General features: G+C 46.4%; 1 protein-coding gene and 1 long non-coding RNA gene across 2 annotated transcripts; one reads left to right on the top strand and one right to left on the bottom strand.

Moving 5' to 3' along the window:
• Positions 1–1,529: 1,529 nt before the first annotated feature.
• On the bottom strand, positions 1,530–2,850 carry LOC113478035. Its single transcript, XR_003397995.1, has 3 exons — positions 2,723–2,850; positions 2,160–2,252; positions 1,530–2,074 (listed from the first exon to the last, which is right to left on the bottom strand). It is a non-coding gene; the product is annotated as an uncharacterized LOC113478035 (long non-coding RNA).
• A 7,560-nt stretch (positions 2,851–10,410) lies between these two features.
• On the top strand, positions 10,411–17,213 carry LGALSL (galectin like). The gene is made up of 3 exons (XM_026844695.1): positions 10,411–10,435; positions 10,511–10,710; positions 13,381–17,213. Exons 1-3 carry the CDS (start codon positions 10,411–10,413, stop codon positions 13,522–13,524), a joined length of 369 nt encoding a protein of 122 aa, XP_026700496.1. The 3' UTR covers positions 13,525–17,213.
• The last annotated feature ends 2,226 nt before the right edge of the window (positions 17,214–19,439 follow it).

Here is a 19,439-nt window from a genome sequence, read left to right as displayed (position 1 = left end):
CAATCACACTGTGCATTACCTATTTGTATTCTCTATTTTTAAAAAATATTATTATTTTCTTTTAAATTATTAAACTGTTTTTATCTCAACCTATGAGTCTCCTTACCTTTACCCCTCCAATCCTCTCCCCATCCCTCGGGGCAGGGGAGGGTGAGCAAGGGGTTTGGCTGTTGACTGTGTTTAAATCATGAGACAGTCTTATGCTGTACCTGCAGATGTTTGGGACTCAGTCAGATGCTGACTCTGCTCCAAATGCTCCAAAACCATCACAGCAGTTTGGACCAACCAGTGATGTCCAGCAAATCTATGGAGGCACTGCATTGCCCACACAGGATTGAGTGCAGAATTTTCTCTGCATATAATTTTAACTGCCAGGGCTGGCAATTAAAATCTAAAGATGTGATTCCCACGTTCCACATTTTATTTGCAGAAAGCACTGTAAAAACAGAAATATTAAGGCAGGTCATGTAAGTTACAGATTATTTTCTGTGCAGCTTCTCAAAATACAAACCAGCACGCACACTGTCCTGAAGACCATGTGAAGAAACAGGAAGAGTCTTCTGGACTGAGCAGTGTCATGATCTGTTTGGATCTCTCACATTTACAGGACAACTCTATAAATTCAATTATATTTTATGAAACATTAGGAAAACAAAAAAGAAAGCAAACAAGAGTTCAATCCCCTTTGTACGGACTATTCTAACACATGAATTCACTCATTCCACCACATAATTTATCAGGTATCAAACTCGCAAATTCTCTACTTCATAACTCTCAATCTGTAACTCATAACTCATCATGTGCACTTGTGAGCAAAATAGTTCCTGAGATGATGGCGAGCGTGCTCATCCTTCCTCCTCTGTCAGGATGCAGGCAGCCCCTGTACCACACCGGGACAAACGAAAGCCACAGCAGTCTGGCTGCTCTTGGAGCCGCTTCTGAAGCTTTTTGGGTGAGCCCACACGTTTATTCCAACACCCAGCATGGAAGTTTATGTCTGACATTGCTACGAGTGAGGGGTGTCTTGAGGAAACTGCCCACCAGTCAGTGTGCAGGGAGGATGGCTGCAGGGGACAGCAAGCTGCTGTTGATGGTGGCTGAATACGGACCCTCAGCCTTTCCTGGCCACCATGCCTGCCCACGTCTTGCCCTCACTCTGGCCTCATGGTGCTGCTTCTAGGAGATACCCAAAACACACCAGGACATGGTGCTGGGCAGCCTGCTCTGGAAGAGCCTGCTTGAGCTGAATTTGGACCAGGTGACCTCCACAGGCCCCTTCCAACCCCCACCCTCTTGTGTGACCCTGTGGGCTGGTGTCCCTCCTAAAGCACCTCAACTCAGACCTGATGCCCGCTGGAAGGGATGTGGGGACAAGGGATGGTCCCAAACTCCTCCCTGAGGATCCATCACAAAACAACATCTCCCTACAACAGAACAGCCTAAGGCAGACACAGACAGAAGAAAGAAAAGATCAATTTATTGGGGACATCAGCTGTGGATGCCCAGCAGTCCCAGCAGCTCAGCTGGTGCAACAATAGAGTCAGAAAGCTGTGAGAAATCCATCAAGGCAGAAAGAGGCAGGATTTTGTTCCCCTTTCTTTGGGGAACACCATTGATGAGGAACTGTTTATGGCCCAGAGGAGAGAGCTACTGCTGATACTGGCTCCAGGGTGGCTCTGACGCCTTATCCCCATGGGGAATGTCCTGTGCGTGTCCCTGCAGAGGTGCACTGTGCCCCTGTGCCACACAGCAGGGCTCGATGGGGGTCTGAGGAGCTGCCATGGATTGCCTTCCAAGCCCTGGGGAGCACCATCCCTCACCGCCCCTTGCCATCCAGTTGCACTGACTTAGAACAGTGTGCAAGTTGGGAAGGATGAACAGTTGAGCCTGACACACACCTGGATTTCCTGACCTTCTGCACCTTCCTGCAGCTTCTCACAGGTCCATCTCCACCTCCTTCTTCTCTTCTCTTCTCTTCCTCCTCCTCTTTTCCATCCAGGTTTCACTCTCCTCTCCTCAGGCCTCTTTTCTCTTTCGCTATCTTCTGTTCTTGTCCTAGGGAGAGCCTGCAAACCTTCCCATCCCACAGCGGGACTAGTTAAGGGAAGCCATGATCCACTGGAGGCACTTCTGATTTTAACCAAGCAAGCTTATTTTACCTTCTGTCCCCCGAAAGACCCATCAGCTCTTCTGGGCGCCCCAGGGAGTCTGCTGAGTTCTCAGGGCTGGTTGGAGCCAAAGCCTGGAAGTGCCTAAAACAGAAATGCCAGAGTTGGCAGGTGGCAAGAGGAGACCTGGAAGGGTCAGCTACTGTTTGCCAAATTGCTACCTCAGCTCTCCAGAGGAGATCCCTTCTGCAGCTTTGCATCACATTTCATCCAGTCACCCCAAACCACTCCCCCCAACCCCAAAATAGGTCTGACAAAGCTCTGATGAAGTAGGACCTGCGGAAAACCCCTCTGAAGTTGACAGCTACTCCCCTCTAGCTTTTTTTAGGTACTTTGTAGGCATTTGGTTTGACTCAGCACATGCTTAATACATTTGAGAAACTACCTTACCAGTTTCCCTCACTACATAGCACCTGGGTTGGAAGGGGATGCAGGAATAACATAAACACACACCAGCAATATGGCCAGGCAGAGGCATAGCAGCAACTTGGCCTCATCAGAAACTGCCCTCCTACACCAGACACACTGCCACCATGTTTGGGGACCTAACCTACCTCTCCCCTTTCAGACTCCACCACCACATCCGCATCCCCTCCAGGTTTGTTGAGTGAAGAGAGGGGTGCATGCGGCAAAGCTTCTGCTCAAGGCTCGTTGTCTGCTGTGGCTGCAGGGACACTTTGTTCTCCCAAACACAGAGCTAGAAAGAAAAAGTGTGTGCAGCAAGGGGACTTCTTGGAAGTAACAAACAGCTCAAGCCAAACCCACCCGAAGCCCTAAACCGCTTCTCTTTTCAGCCTTCTGATGCCCTGCCTGCAGGCTTCAGCTCATTGTGCAGAGCAAACCGTTCATGCCCTGAGAGGCCATGCCCCAATGGAGTCCACAGGGCAAGTGGGGCTGACAGGACAACACTCGATGCCCAGCTCCACCAGAAACAAGGCTGAGGTTTCTGGCATCCCAAGCCCCAGCCTGTGGCAACCCTCCACCCCTCTTCTTACCTCGGGTTCTTTCTGTGGGGGCTGGTGTTGGAAGTGTGGGAAGAGCAAAACAGCAATAAAATCTGTAAAACACACATTTCCTTGACACAAGGTGCCCAGAACAAACACAGGACAGGATGGAGGTCCAGTGAATTGTGTTTGTCATGGTGCCAAGGAGGAATGTGAAGCGAGGTGGAGGCCACATGGTCCTGTTCTTTCACTTATCCCAAGTACAGTTTTTGCAGTAGCCTGCCCACCTTGTCTCTTATCCTCCCTCTTTTCCCACAAAAAACAGCGTACCCCTCGCACCAAGGAATGTACTGTGGAATGTACTGCGTCATTACTCAAAAGATAATGGCTTGACCACAGTCCCACCCACTCACACATACATACTTAGATAAATACTACCCTGAGTTTGTGTCTGAGTTGGAGGGACGATAATCCAACACCAAATTGGAGGGACAGATTGATGTGTTTGTGCCCCATGCCCCCCTCAGAAGGGATGCCTTTTGGTAAGATTTGAGCCCTTGGCTATGCTGAGTGATTACTCAGGAATTAAGTGTGTGTGATTGCAGTTGTCTTTCTCCTTGTGTAGTGCTATACAGCCAACCTGTAGCTTGTGTATTTATTGCAGGCAATCTTAGAGAATCTGTAGATGTTGCGTAAAAAGAAACCATACTATTCAGGAACCTGACTGCTTCTCTTGAATGCAACTGTCCCTACAGCACATGGGCTGTTTGTGCATCCAGTGCCAGGCCTATAGTCATGGCCTCAGTTGGCATACCTACCTATTAAGAGACAGGTCCAGCTGCCCCTAGCCCCTCTAATCTCTGAGGACCAGCTAGAACACAAGGGGATTTATTTCTTACTAAATCGATTCATCACCTTAAATGCAACAGCTGGCAACTCCTTGGCTGCCGGGCAGGGAAGGTCAGTTGTCTCCTGCCCAAAGAATTCCCTGCAGTTCTCCACCAGAAATTCCACCAGCACCTTCCCTTGCACACACCAAACCCTTGGTCTCAAGCCAGTTACCTGAACCCAGACCAAGCAGCCCTTCCCAAGGCTCGGGCCTTGCTTCCGCATGGAGGGTTGCGGTGGCAGGCAGCCACCCCGCCAGCATTTTCACCGGGAGGAGGCCTGTACAGACCTCTGCACAGCCGAGCTCTGATGGGCCGGGACAGCTGTGGACCACGGGGCAATACAGCCAACCTTGCCAGTGGCCTCCAGCATGGCCTCCAGTGACAGCAGGTCCTCGTGGACTGGGCTCTGCAGTAAAACAAAGAAATTAACAGTCAGAATCCAATATAATTTTTAAGCAGGTATTCTTTTATTGGCAGCTCTGGGGTCACCCTGGGGATTCTCCACCATAAGGGCTCCCAAGAATTAGCGAGGGACATCAGTTTACACACACACACACACACACACACACACATGCGTGCAAATCATACATATTCATTAGATTTCCTACAAAGGTGTGCCTTATGATAATGAGTTCCCAGAATGTATTTACATAGTCCGAGCATGCGTAGTGAAAATAGGGTGATGGTCTTTGGTGGTTGAGGGAGGAAGCAAGCAGTGTTTGTGAAGCAGTTGACCCTCTTTCCAGAGCGTACACTGTGAAGTAAAGTCCAGGTGACTCCCTCCTAAATCGGAAAACAGTTTCCCTATAATAGGGTCTCTGTGTCTATTTGTTCAAGCCCCCCCTATCTCATTAGAGGAGTTGCCCAAGTGTCTGTTGGAAGCCTTGAGTCTGCTATCAGTGATTTCCATAGCGAGCCTAAGGAGCATTTCAACCTTACCTAAAGAGACAAAGAGACCTCAGGAACCAGTTGAGGAATCAGGAATCTTTGAGAAACAAATGAACCAAAGCACAAGCAAACCTTTGAAATAAATGGAGCAAAGCACAAGCAAAGCTTTCATACATCACATCACAATTTAGTCTTAATAATTGTCACAAATTCATTTGTTTGAGCCCTTTCATTCCCTTTCAGCAGGTTTGGCCCAATGCAGACGGCCGGGTTGCTGCAGCTCATCCTGCTGGTGGCAGCGTGGTGGCTGATGTGCCAGAGGAGGGACAGCAGCCACTTCAGGAGGAGGAGATTGGCCGCAGGCAACTTCTCAGCCACCCTGAGGGAACAGCACCAGGTGAATAAAGCAGACATTGCCAGTAGTTGTCCCCCAGGCTCACCCAAGGCAGGTAGGAACCAGCGGCTGCATTATGCAGCTTTCCAGGTGCTCTCTCTCTTGGCCAGCGGACAGGGCTCCTGCTCCACATTGCCGGGGCCGTTGTGCCCCAGGAGGACTGGCAGAACCTAGGCCAGCCTGAAGCACTGGCAGCAGCCTAGCGAAGTTCTATAGAGTTTTAAAAGGAAGAAAAATAACTCCCTAAAAATGTCACCATATGATGGTGGCCATGTGGCCATGTGGAACTCAGCATCGCAATCACTTTCACTGCTGTGTCCTTTGCCTTGTAGTACTCAACAGCTACAGTTTTCACTTCTCCGTCAGCAGTTTAGCGGGGAGCAGTGGCTGGGTTTCCAGCAGCAGCAATGTGGTGCTGCCACCTGCTTAGCAAGGAGGTCCCAAACCATTGTGCCTTGGTCAGGGCTGTGTCTGGCTTTCCCTGGATTCCCCATGCCCATTCTTGGTTCAGTCAGTCCCTCCCTATATCTGCAGGTATCCCTGGGCCACTGCGATGAGGATTACAAGTGCATCTTTTTCCAAAATGTGAAGGCCACCTGTTATTAGGGGACAGGGAGAAAGAGGATAAACATCAGTCACTAATAATTTAAAATAGACATAGAATGCCTTTTGACATGCTGATACTTGTGGGTAAAAGCCCTTTAGCAGTCTTTTTCCACATCCTATGGTAGGTGTGATGCAGGCATGATGCATCATGGGCATGAATATCCATCTTTAAAATCATGAGGTTGGACGGAAAATCACAAGATTTTTAAATATATGTATAAAATGGTCCTTTTTATTTGCTGCTAGACTTAGTTGTTAGGAAAGGAGCCAGATTCTCAAATTACTAGAAACTGCCTCTAAAAGAAAAAAAAAACCAAAAAAACCCCAGGTATTTGTGAAAGGACAAAGATATCAAATCTGAAACTGAAAGACAAAAGAACCAACATTATGAGATTCATGATAAAATTGTTGAGATATGATAATACCAAGAAAGTCTCAAATAAGCACAGTAGGAAAGATCAGCCTCTGATGCATTTGGACATCAATCTTCTGCAGAAAGGACTGAAAGATCCTGAATGTGAACAGCCTTCAAATAGCAGCAAGTAATGCCTTATCTGACATGCCTTTATGTACGTGCCCTTGGTTCCTGGTGCAGACTCCAATAAACAATTGTAAAGACAAATATTTCTGATACGCACGTGCTCTGCACCAGACACACAGTGGTTCTGTGTGTAACTAAATGACTCACTTACCAGGACCATTTCCTTAAACACCAGTTTATACAGCCTCTGTTAATAAGAGCCCCAGAAAACTGAATTCTCCACTGGATTCATGCACAGCCAGAGCTTGACCCCCTAGGGGAAAGACTCAGACCAAGAATAATTCAGGGGGCAACAAGAAGCAAGGAAGCCACATGAAATAAATGTCAAGAGGGGGGTGCTGCTACTGGCCCTGGATTCCCTCCTCTGCCCATGAAGATGTGACAGCACTAGCTTGTGAAAGCACACAGGTGTGCTAAACACCCTCCCCGCACTGTCTGTACCGGTAACTGTCATTTGTCTTTCCCACGGATGAGCATGGGCGAGCAGATTTATGAACGTTTCCACAGGTACACGGCACCCTGCATTTCAGCCTCAGTACACAGAGCCAGGGGAATCTGTCCTCGGGACACTCTGAAGCCACACAGCAAAAGGGCAAGTACAACATCTCCTACTCTGCTCTCCAGCCCCTCACGACACATCCTCAGCACTATCCTCTCCCAAACCCTGCCTCAGGCACCCACCCAGAGCAAATTTATGCAAGGCTGGGTTTGGTCTCCCAGACCTCTGCCTGAGGATTTGCAGTGGTGAAGCTACAAAGGTCAAAAAAAACACCCAATCCAAATAATTGTTTATCAGCACTGCAGTTTTACTGCTGTAATTCTGAAGAGGAATTCCTCTGAACTATTATGCACTTGGATCCAACCACCGAATCAAACTTATTCCCAGACTTTCTCCTTTATTGCATTACTCAGCTTTTTCCGAGTCTTACAAAAACCACGACTTTGGTGCTTTGCCACCCAGAAACCAAAGGAAGCTTCCATGAAACCAGCAAACACCTCCCATCTTCTCACCAATGTCATTAAAGAAGCAAAACAAACCAGAAAGGTTGTACAAGTCAGCCTATAAACCCAGGCATGAGGAGAGCAGTGTCAGTGGTAATGGGGCAAGAAAGGCAGGGTAATTATACCACACCAAAATTGCAACCATGCTGCATTCCTCTCCAGTGAAGGCCGGCTAAGAATTAGATACACCTTTTTAAATCATCAAAGGGAGTGGCTGCAAGATACAAGGTGCTGGGATTAAGATGAAGTTCTGGGTTTGCCAGTTCTCAGCAACGGCTTTGGTGGCTGGGCTGGGCATGTCATTAACTGTTCCTAAATGGTGTTCACACCACGCCACTTCCGTTTAATCTTTATACAGTTCTCAGTATTTCAAGAGTTCTAGGCTCCCACTGAGCAAAGGGCTGTACAAACCCAGAAACAGAAGACAATACCTATCCACAATATTTTTGTACTTGGTCAGCCAGTCAAGTTCAGTAACTTGTACTTCAGCATTATTTCAGTGGAGCACAAATATTCATCATGTTGCTCCAGCTACTACCACAACGTCTGCAAGCTCAGGCCCTCAAGCACGAAATCTCAAGAACTTTCCTGTTGAGGAGGCTGGTAAATATACTGAATGGGGCCCATTTTGTGCAGATGATTTAACAAGGACTTCATGAGTGAAGGAACAGATCTGGCTCAGACCTTTCCCTTTTTCAGAACAAATGCAGGATCTTAAATGGCAGCACTCCCCCTGCAGCCCTTTGCAGAGAGGAACCTGCTGAGAAGCTGGGTCTCAAAGAAGCTCCTCTGTGGGTGGAAGGCACAGTGCTGCCCAGAAACACAACCCTACTCCACGGACTGCTGGGCAGTGCAGAGGTAGGTAGTCCTCTTCTGCTAGAGAATACCTCTCTGTGAGAAACCACAGGAGCAGTCATCACACAGGCAGGACAGTGGCACACAGAGGCAAAGCTCCTGCTTTGGCTGCCTCACCTTATTTGTGGTGCAAGCAGGATTTTCAATGTGCTACTGGATTGTTATGGGGTGAGAGGAGAATGTGGCACACAAACAGAAAGGCACAGACCAGCAATGCCTTAAAAAACGGGAATGTCCTCCCCCATCATAATTTCACAAAGCAGGTTGTTCCAGTCAATCTTTCCATGGCCAACAAAACAAATGTTGCATTTGTGCTAGTTTTTGGAAAACATGCCAAAGAAGACAAACACAAGGTGAAGAAGCTAGCCAAATGGCCAAGTCTTGCTATTTAAAATGAAAAAGTTCAATTAAAACCAGCTACAAAACAAAGGCATAATGATGACCTCTCTCCTCATAAGAATTCACACTTTGGCACAAACAACTGGCTGGCCTGATTTTATGTCCAATAAATTTAATCTTATCCCATAAAGTGGCTCCCTGTAGAGTAGAGGAAAATATGAGGTGTTCTTAAAAGAGCTCTTTGGGCATCATGTAACACTGTACCACTAAATAAAAATAAAAAGCTTAGGGCAATTTCTGTTCTCTCTTAGGCCAAGAGAAAAAAAGGATAACACAGCTGGTATTGGCATTGGTGAGGTGAGAAGAGACATGAGCTGACAAAACCATCAAGCTAACTCTAGTTCCTCTTTGTGGTGAACTTGTGAACACACTGAACTCACCACTCAAAAGCCAACTGTTTCTAATGTGTGATGGATTCATGTTACTGCATTGTTTATGAATTCAGTCTCCTGGCAGTATTTGAGGAAGGTGCTTTTCCATGTGGTGATGACTGACACCCAATGTTCTGGCATGAAGAAAACAGTCCAGTGGTTTTCCCATGCTGAGATTTGGGCCACAGGGATGCCCGCTGGCTGCCTTTGCGTCCAGCTGTGCTGATACAACTGAAGAAGCCATGACATCAGTATGCGACTTCCAGCAGAGGTGTTTGCACAAACATAATCTTCTATGAGCCATCTCCAGGTGGGTATCCAGAGATGAAAACACCCCCAAATTAGTAGGCACTACTGAAAAAGTAACCAAGCATCTGGACACTTGCACAATCTTTACTTCTCCGTAGCTCTTGATTTCTCAAATGGCATCACCTACTGATTGCGTTTCCCAACGGATACACACTGTGATATTGAAACCCTCAATATTGCTGTGACTTAGCTTCTTCCACTCCACTTTACTCAAGGTGAGTAATTAATCCTCACAGCACCTCGGAGGAGGAAGGACAGTGACATTCCCCAACCCAGCCCAATGTGCACATCAGAGGCATGAAAAGCCAAGCGATCCGTGCGAGGTCCTGCAGCAGGGCAGCCAAGCCCAGTCGCTGTGTCACGTTCCTAAACAGGTGTTATGCCACCAAATCCCAGGGGTGAGGAAGTGAGAAGAAAGCCTTCCTCAACTCCCCACCCCACCCCCGGACCCTGAAGCCATCAACAGGATCATTACAGCATGCTTGCCGGGACAAGTCACTCGTGCTGTGGTGAAGGCGAGGGATTCCTGGCATTGCACGGGAGCTGTGAGCGGGGCTGGTGGCCTCAGTCAGAGGTTTGCCATGCTCTCAGCAGAGCGGGACACCCACGGACACCACCATGTTGCATAACCACGGCCACTTCATGTAAATAGGAGCTCCTGCTCCGTAACAAGCCATCAACAGACAACCGACTTATGCAATTACCGCCTCTCATTAGGAGGTTGGTGGGGAGGATTTCAAAGGAGCTGCTGCCTGACTTGGCCAAGAGGCTGCAATTTCACCCAGTGGCACGTTCAGCAGCCACCCACTGCCACAGGCCATGCCACCCCTCACTCAGTAGGGAGATGTGTCCCATCAAAGCACCCGCTCAGGGACTCGACCCGCCGAGGGTCTACGCCGTGGGGCAGGGCACCCCAGCACAGAGGGGAGTGGGGTGACGCTTTGTTTTGGGGGCGCTGAGCCACCTCTGCACTTCTGGAGAAGGGAAGCGACCCAAGGTGCCCGGCTCGGCCTCTTCGCCGGGGTGTCCAAGCTCAGAAATAAATGTATAAGAGACAGCTGCTATACCGTCAATGGCTTTAATAAGCTGACAAATGAGAACTGCGGCATTTGGGGCTTATTTGCTTGTTTCTGGCTGAATGAGAGCCGTTCTGTTTGTGTTACAGCTTTGGCATCAGTCTGACTTGTGGGGAGTCAGAAGATCCTCCTGCGGATGTAGCTATTGAACTGAAAGCTGTGTTTACAGACAGACAGTTTGTCAGAAACTCTTGTGTAGCTGGAGAATGGGGGGAAGAGCAATCATCTATTCCTTATTTTCCATTTATACCGGACCAGCCTTTTCGGGTGAGTACCAGGATGACAGTGGCATGCACCATGTATAATATGATCAGTGTCACAGCAGCACCTGACTTGCCTCTCGTGAAATCACAGCATAGCCTGTGCTTCTCTTGTTGAGACATGGGTTGCTGGATTGTTTCCATTGATCAGAAGTTGCGCGGAGATCCCGCTGCTATGTGCAGCTGCAGGCAGTTCAGACGGGGCTGTGAATACCTCACCGGGGTGCTATGACAGGTCGGAGGTTGTAATACCATGTGATGAAGTGCACTTCCTGAGCTTAGTTTTATAGCTATAAATTAAAAAGTACTTCTGTGTTATTAGTGCATTACAAGTTATTACTGGAGAATGTAAATACTCTGGGACTGCCATATGTTTTGATGGTTTTTTTAATGGACACACTGTTTGCAATTTAGTGCAGCTAATAAGGATCTTGTTCATCCTTTGTCTCCAGGGACGTTACACTGAGGTTGACCGTAGCCCTTCATGTTAGCAGATTAAACAGTTAAGCAATAGTGGTATTCTTTTCTGAACCCTGGGATTAAATTGCCTGTCAAATTTAAGGCTGTAGTCGCTTGAAAATGGTGTACGTGGAAATGCTCTAGTGCAAGGGGTGGACTGGGTTGACCTAGAAGCAGATTCCCATCTGTATTGTTTATGGTTATGTGAAGATGTCTTTGCAAATCAGGGCTAACAAAGTATGCAGCTGCAGAGGACCGCTTCTCTCAGTGGCTTCACAATGTTGAGGAAAAAAGGCTGCATGCCTTCTCCATGCGGCTGACCCAGAAAAACCCTCCTTCTCCCCGCCCCTCTTACGAAACTTTGCTGGCCCCTCTGCTAAATGCCAATGCTCTGACCAGCTGCCAAACTCTCTTAATCCTTCTTGCCCCCAAGATAATCTCCCCCAACCCCAAAACCTCACTGTCTCCCCAGATGCTCGGGCTTTGAAAGGGTGTTTATGACTGAGTTTCTCACAAATTGGTTGTGCTCTACTTGCTTCTGCGAACTCTCCCATTGGAACTGGCAACACCCTTTGGTGCACGTGGGAAGTGCACTTGAAAAGTCTTGGAGGCTTGGTGCTGCTCTGGCTGAGAGGGTGGTGGCTGGGCCCTCAGACAAGCCAGACAAATTAACCAGAGCATGTTCTGTGGGTGTCCCACTAATGACAATTAATGTTAGAGGACAGCAATATTGCACTTTTGGCACAAGATACTGTAGAAAGGCAGGTTTTTTGTTTGTGGGGTTTTTTTTCCACCTCCTTTTTTCCCAAATGCACAAATGGAATTTAGGCTCCCAATTGACTTTGTACCTTTGATGGTCACCCTCTTGGTGAATAAATTCAACAAGTGTTCTTGCCAATTACTTGTGATCCAGTCCAATTATCGTTCTGGCGTGGCCCAGGGTGATCTGAAAAAAATGGATCGTAAGCAGCGTTGAGGCTAACCATATCTTTTACATAACAAGGCCTAAGGCTGGATGCACCTGCTGCAGTGACACAGGAGCTATGTGGCAGCACAGGCACTTCCCTGCTACGTGGTGCACTACCAGGTCCCCAGGAGCTTCAGCTCTCCTGGACCGTCAGCTGCCACTTCTCCCAGCACAACGTGCCCCCCAAGTCAGTCGGGTTTCGGTTTAGTCAGTTTGTCACTGGCCCCGTTCCCATTTTTATATGCTGTAATAGCAGCAGAGTGAAGTGCCTGGAAGCAGCACTTCACTCCAGACTACCAGCCTCTTGAAGTGACACAGGATTTACATGTGGCTTCCCTGCAGATTTTCTTCTTAGCCTGCCCGGACCTGGAGTCTCTGAGGGCCTGTACAAGAAGCGCATGTTCTGTGCCCTCATATCCCTGCTTCTTGCCGGGGCAGCTCCAGCAGAGCTTGACTACAGGGCATCCTCTCAAGCCACCCCTAACATCAGGAATCTCCCAACCTGTCCAGGCTTGTTCAGGTTTTGTTGCTTTTCCAGAGCATTTCTGCAGGGCTTGGAGGAGGAGGGATGAGCTGTGTCCCTCCCTGATCTTGTTTGTGCCTTGTGCGAACTGTCTAGCAGAATTCAAGCCATACTGCACCATGTTACCATCACTGCAGCCCCAGTATGGAGTCTGGCCCAACAAGGAGTCCTGGGCTGTCTGCAGCCACAACAGTGAAGGCTTTTTAGTTTTGCAGCAGCTCTGTGAGTATATGTGGGAGGGGAGGGCAAACCTATCCCTCCTCTCGTGTTCGCTCCCTTCCAGTAAATTAACGGAAGCATGGAAAGCATTGCAGAGGGAACTGCCCCCTCATTCTGCAGCAAAAAAAATTATGTAGCAAGGAATGCAAGATTTGAGTTGGAGATAGAATTTTTTCCCCCTGTAATGAGCAGTTTGAGCCTGTTTCTGGCATTATTCCAAGAGGCAAAACCCTCCTGATGCCAGTGGGACTGGGTTCCAAAGTCCTTCGCACCACAGCAGTGTGAGATTGGATTAGTGTCCCTGCGAAGTCAGAGGAGATCCATCATAGTGGCACTGGTCTCATGTGGGCAAACTGGCCTCAGCTCGGGCTGCTACATGGCACAGAAGTAGTAAAACTTGTAACCACACCAACACTACTGAAAGGCTAATGGAGTGCTTTTTGTATTCTATGAAATAACTTCCTGGTTACACTGTGAACAACGTGCTTCATCATTTTTATTTTTTACAGGTTGAGATACTTTGCGAGCATCCCCGTTTTAGAGTATTTGTGGACGGACATCAGCTCTTTGATTTTTACCACCGTATTGAAACACTGTCAGCAATTGACACGATAAAGATAAATGGAGATCTTCAGCTTACAAAACTTGGCTGAGCTTGTTAGGACTGCAGATTCCAAACCGGCTCAGGTGCCATCATCCGTTTGGAGAAGTGACAGCCATCTCTGGACACAGCTATGGTAGGAGGGCTGCCCTGTTCCTTTTCCGCATGCAGTTCTTCCTCCTGTGCCGATGAACCGGGCTGTTCTTCATTAGGATAAAGAACATCGTTGGTTAATAGACATTGAGCCATTTTTCTTGGATCAAAATAGCCCACCTGTGCTGGATAATCAAATTGGAATGGATTCAGAAAGACTTGCAGTCTTGTTTCAAATCTTACAGAAAGGCAATTTATGAAATACAGCACTAAAACCGGTTACTGAACAGCAGTGACAACAACAACAGAAAAGTTTTTCTTTTGCAAATATTGTTTCTGCACTGAAGTGGAGTAGTGTAGCACAACATAGGGCCACGTGCTGATGTCCTTGCCCAGGGCCTAAGCCTGGTTCCATGGAAATCAACGGCAAAACTCCCACTCACTTTAACGGGGTACAATCAAATAGTCTAGTCCTTAGTCAAGCACAATTCCCACTGATTTCTATGGGATTTTTTGCACATGCCTAGGGGCTGGCTTTTCTGCTGGGGTAAATCAGCATTACTTCCATGGCTTGCAGTGGGATTTTGCTGATTGCTCCCAGCCACTGATTTGGCCCAAGGACTGTGCAAAAACTGAATGAGGATGTGAGGACACAGCCTGTATATTTTAGTCAGGGTATTTGCATAGAATGTAGAACGTTACGAGTTTTTGCACAATGTATTGTTAATACAATTTTTAAAGCTTATCTGTAGTTTATTTATTTATACTCCTTGTATGTATTATTAGTAAAAATGAACAATCTTACTGATGGTTAAGAACAGCAAAGTGTAAACATTTTGAATGTACAAAATGTCTAGGTTCTTTGGGTAAACTTTACATACCATTCTCAAAAAATCATGTTTCCTATTGAACATTAAGTTACATTTTAATGGAGCCCTCTAGGCCCTGGGAAAACGTGGGCATGGTAGTTGGTGGGGGTGGGGAAACTCTGCATATTCACTAGAAACTGTCTTTCAGGGCTTACTAACTTTGCTGCACAGGATGGGTTTGAGTTAAAGTCATTCCATTTTAAAAACTTAAACAGCAAATTTGTAGGTTTACTGTGCTTTTATAACCTGAGAAGAAGTTAAATTTGGCAGTCTCTTGGTTCCGAAGGAGAACCAGCGTCTTTCCAGGGGAGATGGGAGATTTTTTTGCACTTAAGAACATATTCGGCCTTTGATATGACAATTAAAACTTGTCTAGACAGCCAAGTTATTAATGCTTGAAAATCAGATACTGCACATGAATAATAACTTCAAGTAGCTTTTTAAATAGTAGGTATAGCTGTATAAACACAGTCATTGCGCTACACTATAAATGAACACAACCACTTTTCTTGACTTCTTTAGGACTAAATACACTTTTTTCCTTGGCTGCTCACAACGGACTGTAGCAGGTCTTTCTGAGTAGTTATGATATAAACATATATTTAGGCAATTTGGAAAACATGTAATATAGGGACTTTCTAAGACACAGAATACAAAAACATCCTTTGTAGCACAGTATTTAAAAAAAAAAGAGAAGAGTCTCACAAACAGAACTGTCAAACCTGCAATAAAACTGTGGTTTAAAGCAACCAGAACTGGAATATCCAAAGTTAAGGGTAGAATGCCAGTTGCAAAGCCTCATTTTGCGCTAATTTGGCCTGCAGTTAAGAAGCCTTAGACTGCAAGCTGAAATTCCAGCTGTGGCTCTAGTCCAAAGCCTGTTGAGGTCAATCAGAGTCCTCTGAGCACAGAAGCCTGATTCTTATTTCATGCAAGTGCAAATCTCTTTGTAAAGCCCAGGGAGTATTGCTGCTGCTCCTGCAGATGAGTTAAGAGTCAGGCTGCCACCCCTAAAGTAAAAGTTAAATGGAATTTTTAGCCTTAACATTCCTTGACTTTTCCTTTTTCCAAACTGAGAGAACCTGTTACTTTCCAGATGATCTTTTTGTCTGGTGTGTGGCTTTTAAGTTGTACATCAGATTCTATTTGTACTCCAGATTGAATCTTGATATGAAATGTCCCTGTTTTGCTGTTTTTACTCTTTTACATGATAACTGTCATTTTCCATTGTACAAAGAATGCTGACAGTGTTTCGGTACAAAATACATTCTTAAAAATGATGATGATGATAATAAAAATCCAAGGGAAAGGTGCTTCTACATGAGGTGTTTGGATTTTTCTCCAGCATGGAAATGCTCTATGGTTCCAAAGCAGAAGCAGGCAGATAAATTCTGTTTGGAGAGATGTTTTAAGCACCCTCCCTGCCAAGCGCTTTCTCCAACTAGACACTAAAGCCAGGTTTGCTGATGCAGTACCATTGCCTGAGGCTGTCCTGCTGGTCTGGTGGGCCAGAGTAGGAGGCTGGGGAGAGTAGCACCATGACCCTACAATAGCACAAAACCAAAAGGGATCTCCCTGACAGTACACCAGTAGAGATTTACTCTCCCTGCCTTTATTTTAGCCCAGAAAAATCAATTTGGCTGACTTGAATTTTCAGCCACTTGGGATTCCTGGTAGGTTAGCACAACCCACCTGCAGACTTTTGCTGTCTTGCACGGACTGGGCACACACAATGCCCACAGCAGGGATGCCAAGATAAACCGTGTCGGCGGCATCTCTGTTGGGAGCAAGGGCCCAGGGATACTGCCTCGCCTCCATTCCCGCCTGCTGCGCTGCGCACTCTCATTTGTTCCTGCTCCACTAGTTTACCCGTCTCGGGGAAATGCTTTTTTGAACCTGATTCTGATTTTGCCTTTGCATAACTCCACCAACCACAGTGCCCACCGCCTGATTCTGCCCTGTTGTGGTTTCTGAGCTAGGCTTCAAGGCAAGGAGGGCTGTGAACCCACTTCTGATAGGTTGTGGTTTGGCTGAGAGCTCAGGAAAGGGCAGAAAGGCACAGTTCAGTCTTCCACGTCTCTTTGTCTGCCTAACTCTAGGTTGGAAGCCTTTTTACTTTTCTTTTGCTCTTGGGCAGTTCCAGGCTATGGCAGGCAAAAGAAGGATGATGTCTACGTAATGAAGGGCTGTTCCACGTGTGCTTGGCTTATGTTGGCTGATCGTGTTCGGAAGCAACTGCTGAACACTTCCATGCACAGTGTAGTCATAGAAAACTGAGGCCTTAAATGTTTCTGTCCAGCTGGACTTTTAGCCAAATCCAAAGATGGGAGACCATGCTGCATAATTTATATCTGAATTTTTTGGTCTCCACAATTTAGGGATTATTCACATCTTCATTTTGGATATAAGTCCTACTAGACCTGAAATGACTGTTTCTAAATTGGGCCAGGTTTTCAAAATGTTTTTCAGTAGGGACAAGTAGTCTGTGAGCTTCTTGGAAGCTGCAGTTCATAAGGACTGAGTGAGTGTGTGAACCAACTTTTGAAATCTTATGCTAGAATTTATTAGCTGAATATTTCTACGGTTTCCTCTGAAGGAGGAAATTAATTCTGAAATTAAAGAAGTCTTGGATGGGTAAAACCCACGTGGAGTAGAATCACTCAAGTTAGCAGAGCTTTATTTTTCCAAAGAGAAAAAAGAAAAAACAACCAAAAAACCACAACCAAATTATTTAGTTATATTTGGAATAGGCTGTGATAAAGCTGATTTTTTTTTTTTTTTAATGAGGTTATTGCCTATTCAGAAAGAGCCTTGAAATACTTCAATATCATGTGAGGTATCATAACATAAACGGTTTTTCACAGCCAAGTTGTTAAAAATGTTACAAAATACCTTCTTTTTGTGTCACAATTAGAAATGTTTGCCCCACCTTGAAAGAACATTTTGTACTAAATATTCATGTTGTCTATGTGAACTTGCACTAACATTTATTATATTCTCCCTCCCCTCCTTGACTAACTTGAGAAGAAATAGGCGTAATATTGCTAAACCGGTTGAATGTGACATCTGCTTGAGGCATAGCATCTTTCTCAAGGGCTGTTTTGAGTAAACAGCCTGAAAACCAAAGGCAGAGCATGATTCACCATTCTGCTGTGCCAGCTTTCCACCCTTGTCACTCTCCTGCTGTGAGGCTGAGACTGAAGTCCTGAAATTTTAATGGAAGGGACCAGCACTGAGATTTTTATCTTCCAGGATTTAAAACTATCCACTGTGGAGGAAACAAGAACAGAGTAGCCACAGTGCTCTCAAGCTTGGTAGTAGGTTTGGGTAGCATGATGTGCTGTAGTTCTAACAGAGCATGAAGTCAGAGGGAAGTAGTGGACATTTCAGAGCCAGCCAAGAGCATGGGCTGTGGAGCTGTGCTACAGTTTCCCAGAGATGAACACTTGCCACATTGTTAGCTGCCACCTTCTGCAACTCTGTACCAGGACACACGGCAAAAAAACAGCGTAGCTTAGAAGTTTGGAAGGTGTGAATGGGTTCATGTTCCTACTCGCCTTCTTTAAAAGAAGCTCCCAAATAAGTAAGAGGAAAACTTAGGAACAGCCATGCCACTAGGGTGATTTTTTCCTCACAGACATCAGATACAGCAGATGTGGGGCTCATCTTGCCTCCCACCCACGAGTGGTCTCCCCACAGAAATCTACTAAAATGCTGGGGTTTCAACCCCAAGCCCCAAATCAAGGTTGACATATGGGTGATTCCCACAGCCCTCCACAAAGGGGTGATGAGTTTGCCTTTAGGCTTCCCTCCAGGGTGGTGCCGGCCTGGCAGGGAGAGCCATTAGGTAAAGGAGCCCCAGGTGTCCTGCATTAAGTAAGCAAAGGTCAGGTGTCCCACTCAGGGGTAAAAGCTGGGACCACTTGCAGGCAGGGGTAGTGTCTGTTTGTGAGGTGGATGCAGTGTGTAGAGTTTCAAGTTGGGGAAGGACCTCCTGCCTCCCTGGAACTGGGCTCCAGTCAGGTCTGGCTTTTATAAATGTGGTCTGTGTATAGATTCAGTGTGTGGTCTCCTTGGTCTTATGTATTTGGCTTGTTGACTTGGCTGTCTCCTGTCCCTTCTATGGGAAACTACATTTCACCATTTATTCCACCCATTGTTGGTCATGAGCTGTTGTTGTTGGGGTCATTGGGATTGATGTCGATTGTGTATAATCTGACTGACTTGTTTATACCCCCAGCGCTCACCCAGGTACTGACCCTTTTGTATCAAATACAATTTGGTTATTGGTTCGCCTTTATGCTGGCTGTGTCCTTTCTGCTAGGCCTAATAATTGGCAAAACATCTACAGCACTGCTTTCTGCACTGAGGCTGTTTACAGAGACCTTTCTATGCAGGAGACTGTAGAAGCACCACTCTGCTGAGCCAGTTAGTTAGGGGTGGCTCTAAGCAACCTCCCAGCACCCCTGGAATTGATATGACAGTTTGAAGAACAAGAGTCAGGCTGAGGACAGCCCTAAATGCTGTGATAAGCACAGAAGTTAGTAAGAAAAGCTACACAAGTCTAGAAACAGTTAGTGACCATGAGTATTGTTCTGATTTTCTTATGTGGATCCGAAAGTGTAAAGGTAAAAGTCACTTTGTAATGAATAGTGTGTGGGCTTAGAACCAAAGCCAACCCAAATGGGGAGAAAAAAATGAGTTGCAGACGCTTTATCTGCCTTTGATACACCCTCCCAGCTCCTCCCAGCAATCACTGCTGTTATGAACATACACAATTACTACAACAAGGAGATTCAGCAGCATGTGCAAGATCAAAATAATAAACTTGTATTTTGCCACAGGTCCTCCCTAGCTTCTGTTGCTAGGCCTCTCCATCTGCCTGTCAACAAATAACTATTTCCTGCTGCTTTTAAAATCCATGGCAAAAATCTCTTTGACTTTCATGGAAACAGGTCCATAAGAAAAGGGGTATTTCTAGCTCTCCCTCTCCAGTTATTTTCAG

The sequence above is a fragment of the Athene cunicularia genome (genome assembly GCF_003259725.1).
Source record: "Athene cunicularia isolate RWA chromosome 3 unlocalized genomic scaffold, athCun1 chr3_part1, whole genome shotgun sequence".
NCBI lineage: Eukaryota > Metazoa > Chordata > Aves > Strigiformes > Strigidae > Athene > Athene cunicularia.
Note: the sequence above shows the minus strand (reverse complement) of the source record. Positions and strands in the feature narration are given on the sequence as shown.

Excerpts from the sequence above, each read along its gene's own strand:
- LGALSL (XM_026844695.1), top strand. The coding sequence starts at position 10,411 with ATGTATAAGAGACAGCTGCTATACC. Across the intron at positions 10,436-10,510 it reads TAAGAGACAGCTGCTATACC|AGCCGTTCTGTTTGTGTTAC; the intron begins GTCAATGGCTTT and ends TGGCTGAATGAG. Across the intron at positions 10,711-13,380 it reads TACCGGACCAGCCTTTTCGG|GTTGAGATACTTTGCGAGCA; the intron begins GTGAGTACCAGG and ends TATTTTTTACAG.